The 10,012-nt window shown below is 40.8% G+C and overlaps 1 protein-coding gene across 3 annotated transcripts in view; it reads right to left on the bottom strand.

The window, feature by feature from the left end:
• Positions 1-604: 604 nt before the first annotated feature.
• Positions 605-10,012, bottom strand: part of TBC1D8B (TBC1 domain family member 8B) — a 64,085-nt gene continuing 54,677 nt past the window's right edge. For 2 of the 3 annotated variants that reach the window (XM_074962595.1, XM_074962598.1), the window contains 3 exons: positions 8,962-9,018; positions 7,836-7,936; positions 605-2,531 (listed from right to left, as the gene is read on the bottom strand). In XM_074962595.1, coding sequence (XP_074818696.1) covers positions 2,118-2,531; positions 7,836-7,936; positions 8,962-9,018 — 572 coding nt within the window. In that variant the 3' untranslated portion in view covers positions 605-2,117. The remainder of the gene's footprint in view (positions 2,532-7,835; positions 7,937-8,961; positions 9,019-10,012) is intronic. The other variant, XM_074962597.1, reaches the window with a different exon arrangement.

Below are 10,012 nucleotides of genomic sequence, written 5' to 3'. Positions count from 1 at the left end.
TCCATGCAGTAGTATCCATCTCTGCCTTAGAAATATACATGTGAAAGGATATAGGATTTTCACACTTCAATCCATGATATACAAATCAAAATTATATAACCTCAAGCCACATTTAAGCTTCTAAAATAAGGTGCCTAATTTCACTTGCTGTATATATTATCATCCAATTTTTTTAAATTATTCCTTCAGTTGAGATCAATTTACATTAATTCCTGAGATTAGGAAGAAATGGTTATACACATTCATGGATATTGACCAGGAACAAAAACTGTTTCCAGCTTCTTTCAAGGAGGCATGGTAACTTTCCTCCCACTCACAGTGACAGAATTTCAACACTGTTTTGCAATATACAGTCAAGTTCAGAAATCTTACTTTTGTTTCTACTCCGTGTAAGCAACATAGAAAAAGCACCTAATATTGGTACCACCTCCTGTCCTAATTCTTTACAAACAACACACACCTTATAAAAACAGTGCTGCTTTACAGTGAAAGATTGTAATTCATGCCTTAGAAATATGCATTTTTAAGCAGTTTACTACTTAACAACATTTGCAGCTTATCATTTTTGTAAAAATACAAGGTTTTCTCCCCCCCCCCCCCCCGTTTCTTCAAACCCACTTTAATGCATGCTACACAGTGGTCGAGTCAACACTTTTTCTCAGTAACAATTGGCAGAGCTTGCCTCAAAGATCCTTACAATAAAGAGATAGCTCCTTCATCGATGATGACTCAACAAAGTTGCTTTTTTCCAGCTGACATATTAAAAAACCTGACTTTCAGACTCCGAAGGATTTTGTTGCTGCTATTTGTCCTGATGGATATAAACTATTACAGTGGTAATAATCCAAAAGGGAAAACCAATGGCAAAAGATGAACAATTACAAGCTTGAGCTTAGATTCAAAGGTAACAAAGCAGCATCTGCTGCAGCAGATCAGTAACCTGGCTCAGCAGTCATAATTCAACTTATTAGGAGGTGGCTATTGATGGCTACTATTGGGTTTTGAGACAAACAAAATCACATTTCTCCAACACGGTCCAGATGAGCAAGCTATCCCTCCCCTGCCTGCAAGTGGATACAGATAAAATTTAAGTGCTTTACATCACATCCTAATTCCTTATACAGAAAAAAAGGATTAGTCATTGTCTGTCAGTTTCCTTGCGACTCCAGCAAATACACTGGAATACATTTGACTGGAAGTTACACTTTTTGATGATCCATGCCCAGTTTTCTCACCCTTGTTCAACAGGGGAGCCACAAGAGCATCAGTTAACTCCCCCATTCTTGCATCTCAGGGATACAGAATGTTGACAGGGAGGGGTAACCTACTCATCTGTGTTGATGCAGGAAACTACTCAAATGGAAATCACACCTAAGCTGCAAAATCTGGGTCCCCAAAATCCTAGGGCATACAGATCCAGTGTAGAAGTGGTGCCATTTGGGAAATCAGGATTCTGGTCTGAATTTTGCATAGATTCAGGCCCAGCTCTGACACCAGCTATTCACTAGAAGCCAGTGGGGTCTGATAAAGAAAAGATTAACACTACAATACAGCAACAAGTAAAAGAATGGAAACTTCCTTCTTTATCAACAATGCTCCTGTGACCATCAAAGCTACCAATCCAAAAACTTTATTCCTCTTAGTACTGAGGCTTTTGCCCTGGGTTGGTGAGTTTACATGCAGATTTAGAAATGGTTACTCAGAAATTAAACCAGCCTGAAAGTAAAACACTTAGATATCAAGTACTACTTATAAATGAAGATGGCAGAAAATCATCATATTCATCACAACAATGAATTAAGACATATGCAACCAGTAATAGTAGTCAGAAAGTTTTGCAATAGTGCCCTCTATGGGTCACATTTGCTATTCTTTAGTAATATTGCATATTTTGTATAATATGGTAAAAATTCAGTTTACTTTTCTGTCCTTTTTGAACTATACTGAAATTTATGAACACCACAAAGATGTGATTGTGCTTCAAAGTGTTTTTAATTACTTCAAAACATATTGTTATCTGGTAGTTAAAGCTAAATCCTCAAATCTCATTCTCAGTATAAACAATGCTCACTTTCCATAGCAATGGCCTTTGTGCAGGGTGCAAAGGTGAAAAAGAACTATACTCTGGTTCTCGCTTTTAATTGTGAAGTTTTAGCGTTTTCTACTTTGGCTTTTATATCTAGAGGTTTCTCAAAAAATCTCACCAAAGCTGGTTCATTTAACAAGGATGCCAGGATCTGCTCAAAGGCAAAAGACCATTCATGGTCATCTCTGCGAGGGCTTTGTACACTCCTGCGCTCAGTCTGTTGGGGTGCACTGTCTTTCTTCGGTGTGCTCTGGCTGTCAGTGCCAGATTCTACTGCAGAAGCTGGGCTTTTGGCTGGTGAGATGGGGCTTTGTAGTCTTCTCCCAACTTCTTCCATCTTCAGCAAGAGGCTGGTGACAGTCGCTATAGCCCAATATAACAACTCCTCTTCAGGGTCCCCGTGGAACAGGTTGTATAAAGTCTTTGAGAACTGGATGAACTGGAACTAGGGAGAGTTAAAGAGGAGATTATTCAGAGAACATCAACTCAAAGGCCTAGCAACAGGCTTTTCTGTTTAGCTGGTATTCTTTATTTCCACCTTCTTAAAATAATTGATCATGAAAAAGCATCCTCTAAAAGCACAATGACCATTCTCCCTTTGAAACATGCCTAACCTTACACAAAAGGGAGAATGGACCATTATTACATCCATCCAAGAGCTGTTTTGTAAAGTCATTCCTATAAAAGGCTCCTAACAGGTAAGTGATTGCCGAGACACTCTTCTAGAACCAAACAAAGGGTCCTAGTCAGGAAAAGACTGATCTTTTTATTCCCCTCCCATTGATGTTAGAATACGTTAGAACCAGGCTGAGTGTTATAAACAGGAATTAAGGTCATGTTCAGAGAACTCTTGCAAACACTTAGTCAAATAACTGAGCATGGAAATGGAATGAAGATGGCAAGATTTGTCTTTTGTCTCAGAGAAGGATTAAACAGGGCATTTAACATGCAATATAACTGAAGTGAGCAGTTACCATAGTAACTCTCTCATCTAGACCACCAGAGAAATGGTGACCAAGACGACAACTACTTGATCACATGCTCCTGTTGCCCTGTGCCCTTCTCCCACCATTAAGTATAACCTCGCATCACCTGCTCATCTTATGCTAACTGCAAAAGTAACCTGAACAATAAAAACGGTCTGTATGAAACTCTCAGTCAATTGAGAAATACTCATATAAACCTTTGGAAAATGCATGGACACAACTCAGCTCACAGGATTGTCCTTAACTAAAGAGAAACTTTATGGAGGTTCCCCTTCTGGTGTGTTTGCTACTGCGATATTTAGAGTTCTGTATCAGGAACAATAGACGAACCCTGTCGTATAACATTTACCATGTGGCACAGCAATTTTGTGAGACAAAACAAGAACTTCTGTCATGGTTAAAGTCTTGATTATGGACTGAAGCTGTTTTAAGAATCAATAGCGATGATTTATTATGATTGGTGCTTTGTACATTGGGGCGGTGGTTTTACAGGAGACATAAGAACATAAGAATGGCCATACTGGGTCAGACCAAAGGTCCATCCAGCCCAGTATCCTGTCTACCGACAGTAGCCAATGCCAGGTGCCCCAGAGGGAGTGAACCTAACAGGTAATGATCAAGTGATCTCTCTCCTGCCATCCATCTCCACCCTCTGACAAACAGGCTACGGACACCATTCCTTACCCATCCTGGCTAACAGCCATTAATGGACTTAACCGCCATGAATTTATCCAGTTCTCTTTTAAACCCTGTTATACTCCTAGCCTTCACAACTCCTCAGGCAAGGAGTTCCACAGGTTGAATGTGTGCTGAGTGAAGAAGAACTTCCTTTTATTTATTTTAAACCTGCTACCCATTAATTTCAGTTGGTGGCCCCTAGTTCTTATATTATGGGAACAAGTAAATAACTTTTCCTTATTCACTTTCTCCACCCCACTCATGATTTTATATACCTCTCATATACACCCCCTTAGTCTCCTCTTTTCCAAGATGAAAAGTCCTAGCCTCTTTAATCTCTCCTCATATGGGACCCGTTTTAAACCCCTAATCATTTTAGTTGCCCTTCTCCGAACCTTTTCTAATGCCAGTATATCTTTTTTGGGATGAGGAGACCACATCTGTACGCAGTATTCAAGATGCGGGCGTACCATGGATTTATATAAGGGCAATAAGATATTCTCCGACTTATTCTCTATCCCTTTTTTAATGATTCCTAACATCCCGTTTGCTTTTTTGATTGCCGCTGCACACTTGTGGACATCTTCAGAGAACTATCCACGATGACTCCAAGATCTTTTTCCTGATTAGTTGTAGCTAAATTAGCCCCATCCTATTGTATGTATAGTTGGGGTTATTTTTTCCAATGTGCATTACTTTACATTCATCCACATTAAATTTCATTTGCCATTTTGTTGCCCAATCACTTCATATTTTGAGATCTTTTTGAAGTTCTTCACAGTCTGCTTTGGTCTTAACTATCTTGAGCAGTTTAGTATCATCTGCAAACTTTGCCACCTCACTGTTTACCCCTTTCTCCAAATCATTTATGAATAGGTTGAATAAGATTGGTCCTAGGGCTGACCCTTGGGGAACACCACTAGTTACCCCTCTCCATTCTGAACATTTACCATTTATTCCTACCCTTTGTTCCCTGTCTTTTAACCAGTTCTCAATCCATGAAAGGATCTTCCCACTTATCCCACAACAACTTAATTTACGTAAGAGCCTTTGGTGAGGGACCTTGTCAAAGGCTTTCTGGAAATCTAAGTCCACTATCCCCCTTGTCCACATGTTTGTTGACCCCTTCGGAGAACTCTAATAGATTAGTAGGACATGATTTCCCTTTACAGAAACCATGTTGACTTTTGCCCAACAATTTATGTTCTTCTACGTGTCTGACCATTTTATTCGTTACTATTGTTTCAACTAATCTGCCCGGTGCTGATGTTAGACTTCCCGGTCTGTAATTGCTGGAATCACCTCTAGAGCCCTTTTTAAATATTGGTGTTACATTAGCTATCTTCCAGTCATTGGGTACAGTAGCTGATTTAAAAGGACAGGTTACAAACCATAGTTAATAGTTCCGCAATTTCACATTTGAGTTCTTTCAGAACTCTTGGGTGAATGCCCTTTGATCCCGGTGACTTGTTGTTGTTAAGTTTCTCAATTAATTCCCCAAACCTCCTCTTGTGACACTTCAATCTGTGACAATTCCTCAGATTTGTCACCTACAAAAGACGGCTCAGGTTTGGGAATCTCCCTAACATCCTCAGCCGTGAAGACTGAAGCAAAGAATTCATTTAGTTTCTCCGCAATGACTTTATCATCTTTAAGTGCTCCTTTTGTATCTCGATCGTCCAGGGGCCCCACTGGTTGCTTAGCAGGCTTCCTGCTTCTGATGTACTTAAAAAACATTTTGTTATTACCTTTTGAGTTTTTGGCTAGCTGTTCTTCAAAATCCTTTTTTGCTTTTCTTATTACATTTTTACACTTAATTTGGCAGTGTTCCTGCTCCTTTCTATTTACCTCACTAGCATTTGACTTCCACTTTTTAAAAGATGCCTTTTCATCTCTCACTGCTTCTTTTACATGGTTGTTAAGCCACGGTGGCTCTTTTTTAGTTCTTTTACTGTGGTTTTTTAATTTGGGGTATACAATTAAGTTGAGCCTCTATTATGGTGTCTTTGAAAAGTGTCCGTGCAGCTTGCAGGGATTTCACTCTAGTCACTGTACCTTTTAATTTCTATTTAACTAACCTCCTAATTTTTGCATAGTTCCCCTTTCTGAAATTAAATGCCACAGATTTGGGCTGTTGAGGTGTTCTTCCCACCACAGGAATGTTAAATGTTGTTATATTATGGTCACTATTTCCAAGCGGTCCTGTTATAGTTACCTCTTGGACCAGATCCTGTGCTCCACTCAGGACTAGATCGAGAGTTGCCTCTCTCCTTATGGGTTCCTGTACCAGCTACTCCAAGAAGCAGTCATTTAAAGTATCAAGAAATTTTGTCTCTGCATATTGTCCTGAAGTGACATGTACCCAGTCAATATGGGGATAAATGAAATCCCCCACTATTACTGAGTTTTTTATTTTGATAGCCTCTCTAATCTCCCTGAGCATTTCATCGTCACTATCACTGTCCTGGTCAGGTGGTCGATAATAGATCCCTACTGTTATATTCTTATTAGAGCATGGAATTACTATCCCTAGAGATCCTATGGAACATGTGGATTCATTTAAGATTTTTATTTCATTTGATTCTACATTTTCTTTCACATATAGTACCACTCCCCGTCCCCCCCTCCCGGCACGACCTGTTCTGTTCGTCCGATATATTTTTGTACCCCGGAATGATTGTGTCCCATTGATTGTCCTCACTCCACCACGTTTCTGTGATGCCTATTATATCAATATCCTCCTTTAACATGAGGCACACCAGTTCACCCATCTTATTATTTAGACTTCTAGTATTTGCGTACAAGCACTTTAAAAACTTGTCACTGTTTATTTGTCTGCCCTTTTCTGATGTGTCAGATTCTTTGTGTGAATGTTTCTCGTCTGATCTGGCCCATACTTTGTCCTCTTTCATCCCCTCCTCCTGACTAAAACCTAGAGAATCTCTATCAATAGACTCTGTTCTAAGAGAAAAGTCTCTGTCTGATCCACGTGCGCCTCTGCAGCAATTGGCTTCCCCCATCTCTTAGTTTAAAAACTGCTCTGCAACCTTTTTAATGTTTAGTGCCAGCAGTCTGGATCCACTTTGGTTTAGGTGGAGCCCATCCTTCCTGTACATGCTCCCCCTATCCGAAAAGTTTCCCCAGTTCCTAATAAATCTAAACCCCTCCTCTCTACACCATCGTCTCATCCACGCATTGAGACTCTGAAGCTCTGCCTGCCCACCTGGCCCTGCGTGTGGAACTGGTAGCATTTCTGAGAATGCCACCCTAGAGGTCCTGGATTTCAGTCTCTTTCCTAGCAGCCTAAATTTGGCCTCCAGGACATCTCTCCTACCCTGCCCTATGTCATTGGTGCCTACATGTACCATGACTACCGGCTCCTCCCCAGCACTACACATAAGTCTATCTAGATGCCTAGAGAGATCCGCAACCTTCGTACCAGGCAGGCAAGTCACCATACGGTTCTCCCGGTCATCACAACCCCAGCTAGCTATGTTTCTAATGATCAAATCTCCCATTACTAACACCTGCCTTTTCCTAACAACTGGAGTTCCCTCCCCCAGAGAGGTAACCTCAGTGCGAGAGGATACCCCAACATCATCTGGAAGGAGGGTCCCAACTATGGGAAGGAGACCTGAATGAACAGCTTGCTACCTGTAATGGGCCCTTACGGCGGAACTTTCAGAAGTGCCCTTCAAGTGACTTGTGCTCCTGAGGGCTTCCCCTTATACAAAGTTTGTACCGTTTAACTATAGCGGTTCAGTATGAGGTATGCATCCATGCTAGGGGTTGTACTGGAATAACTATTGGCAAAAAAAATCAAACACCTAATTGACACAGTTACGCTGACACCACATGTCGACCAGGCCTAGGTCACTTAGACCTAGTGCCCTTAATGAATACTAGAGGCAGTGAAAACATTCAGCCAGGATTGTAACAGGTTAGAAATACAGTCTAGTGGTTACAGTACAGGACTCAAAGTGAAGAGACCCTAGGGACACACTGCATTTTAGCTATTATGCTGATCTCAAGGATAGAGAAAGTGAAAAACTAGACTGACACAGGAGTCAGAGAGACGGTTTTACCTGGTTCATTCTAGGCAAATCCTTAATATTTTCTTCTTTTTTAAGAAGTTCATCTTGCCATTGCTTCAGATAGGCCTGAATATCAATCTTCTCTTTACCTGCTTGAGAGAAAAGAATATTTCAGAACTAATAGATCTCTGACACATTCCACTTGGGAACATCTTCTGCTAAGAAGTCACATGTGTCCTGGAACATTTGGCTTATATTTTCTTTTGGACATGAGCATCATATATTAAAGGAAAGAAATATAACCAGTGCACAAGTTTCCTATACAGAACTATGAAAACACATGGGCTGAGATTTAGGCCAAGGTTTAGGTGAGAAGCAGAGTCAGGGCTAGGGTTTATGTTCAGATCTGACAGCGTCAGTGAGATGTGCCAAAATCTTGTGAGACTAAGACAATGGAAATCTTGTGAATTTCCACAATCTTAAAATGGTACAGATCTCCTGAGGTCAATTTTCCTTGTGAGATTTTGGCTCTTTGCCAGCCAAGCTCAGGATCCAATTGAAGGGGCAGATTTTGGTCTGAGAATTCAAATCCAACTTCTCTCCAAAGCCTTTATGGAGTTCAGGTTAGAAGTACCAGTTTTGGCCCATAAGATGGGCAGTATTTTTGCAAAGAGTCAAGGCGATATGTTTCCTCATGAACTTAAACAATGTCTAGTCTGAAATTACTTGACCACACAATCTGTATCAATCCAGTAATAAATGTTCATGGTTTTTCTAAAACATGAATTAAACCATGGGAAGGGGAAGAGAATCATATGATGTCTCAGCTAGTAATAGATGCAGAGGTTTCTCCTCCAAGTTATCAGCTCAAATCTACACCAGGTCAGACAGAAATGACAAAAAGTCAACAGGTGAATGTTAGTGACTTATGTGAAATGAGCTGGTACCCTCAGTCAAGTTCCTACTCAACAGTCTTAGTCAGACCAAGGATGGAGTGGCATCGAGATGAATATAACCCCTACCTGTGACCTGCCCTGAGTAAGCCCAACAATACAAAGAGATTAGACATTAATGCTATCATGCAGGAGCAGCCATGCAGCAGAGATGCTACATTTCTCTCTCCGAAAGGCGACACCGGGTCACTGAGTGTCTGACTTCGCTGATCAAGATTCTTTACCTTTTTCTGGGCTTCCCTTCAAAGCATCAGCTTCTTGACTATCCACAGGAGAGGAAACTACATTTGAAGAGAAGAAAAAGTATTTGGTGTTTCTTTCACAGATTGAGTTTATACTGTGTTTCCCTTTATCAAAAGTCCTTTCTTCAAGAAGGATATTTAAGACACATGCTTGCTTGTATATTGAACTCAGTTGCGTCAGAGAAGAAGCTATATGGATGCACCAAAGAGTAAGAGTTGCTAACCATACTACAGAGCTAGCTAGAGACTGCAAAAGGAGCTAGAGTCAGCTGCATAGTCTCCGATTCTCCCCATTTCCTCTCTGCCCCCAGGTGTTCAACACTGGTGGAGGCTGGTGGAATATTTACTGCAGATATTGTACTGCTGCTGTGGATTTAAACCTCTCACACACAGCTTATGAAGGAGAAAAGGGAAGTCAACTCCGAGGAAGAGAAATGACTGAGTTTCCTAAAGGCAATGTTCTGTATAGATCCCCAGCAATTTGGACTCGCCTCCTTTTGCATGGGACTTCAGAAATGGAGGAGGAGGTTTCTGAAACCTCACAAGATGCCCCAAGAAGATTATGGATTTAGATGTTAAACTCCCTGGGCCAGGGAGTCTTCCTTTGTTTCTGAGTATAGCGATAAGCATACAGTCAGCAGTTAAAGAATAACCTAATAAAGATTAGGCTTCTGGTGTGCTGAGACTACTGCCTATCACGCTGACCAGTATTTTCTCATTGTTCCTTGTGTTTTCCCATCTGTCTGTATCTACCTGCTGTCTCCTGTCTTAAGACTGTAAGCTCCTTGGGTCTTTTTTTAATGTATGTTTCTACAGCACCCACCTCCATATCCCATGACTGGGGCTCCTAGATGCTATCAAAATACAAATAAACACATGAAATAATAATTAAGCACTGCTTATTGTGGTATTCCACAGAATCTAGCCATTAACCGGCTTTCAGCCTGAGGCAACACATAGTGATACAGAAAAAATAACTCTGAGAAGAGATGTTTCAGAGTAACAGCCGTGTTAGTCTGTATTCGCAAAAAGA

This window comes from Natator depressus, chromosome 9 (genome assembly GCF_965152275.1).
Source record: "Natator depressus isolate rNatDep1 chromosome 9, rNatDep2.hap1, whole genome shotgun sequence".
In the NCBI taxonomy this organism is placed as follows: Eukaryota; Metazoa; Chordata; order Testudines; family Cheloniidae; genus Natator; species Natator depressus.
This window is presented reverse-complemented; position numbering and strand designations above follow the sequence as displayed.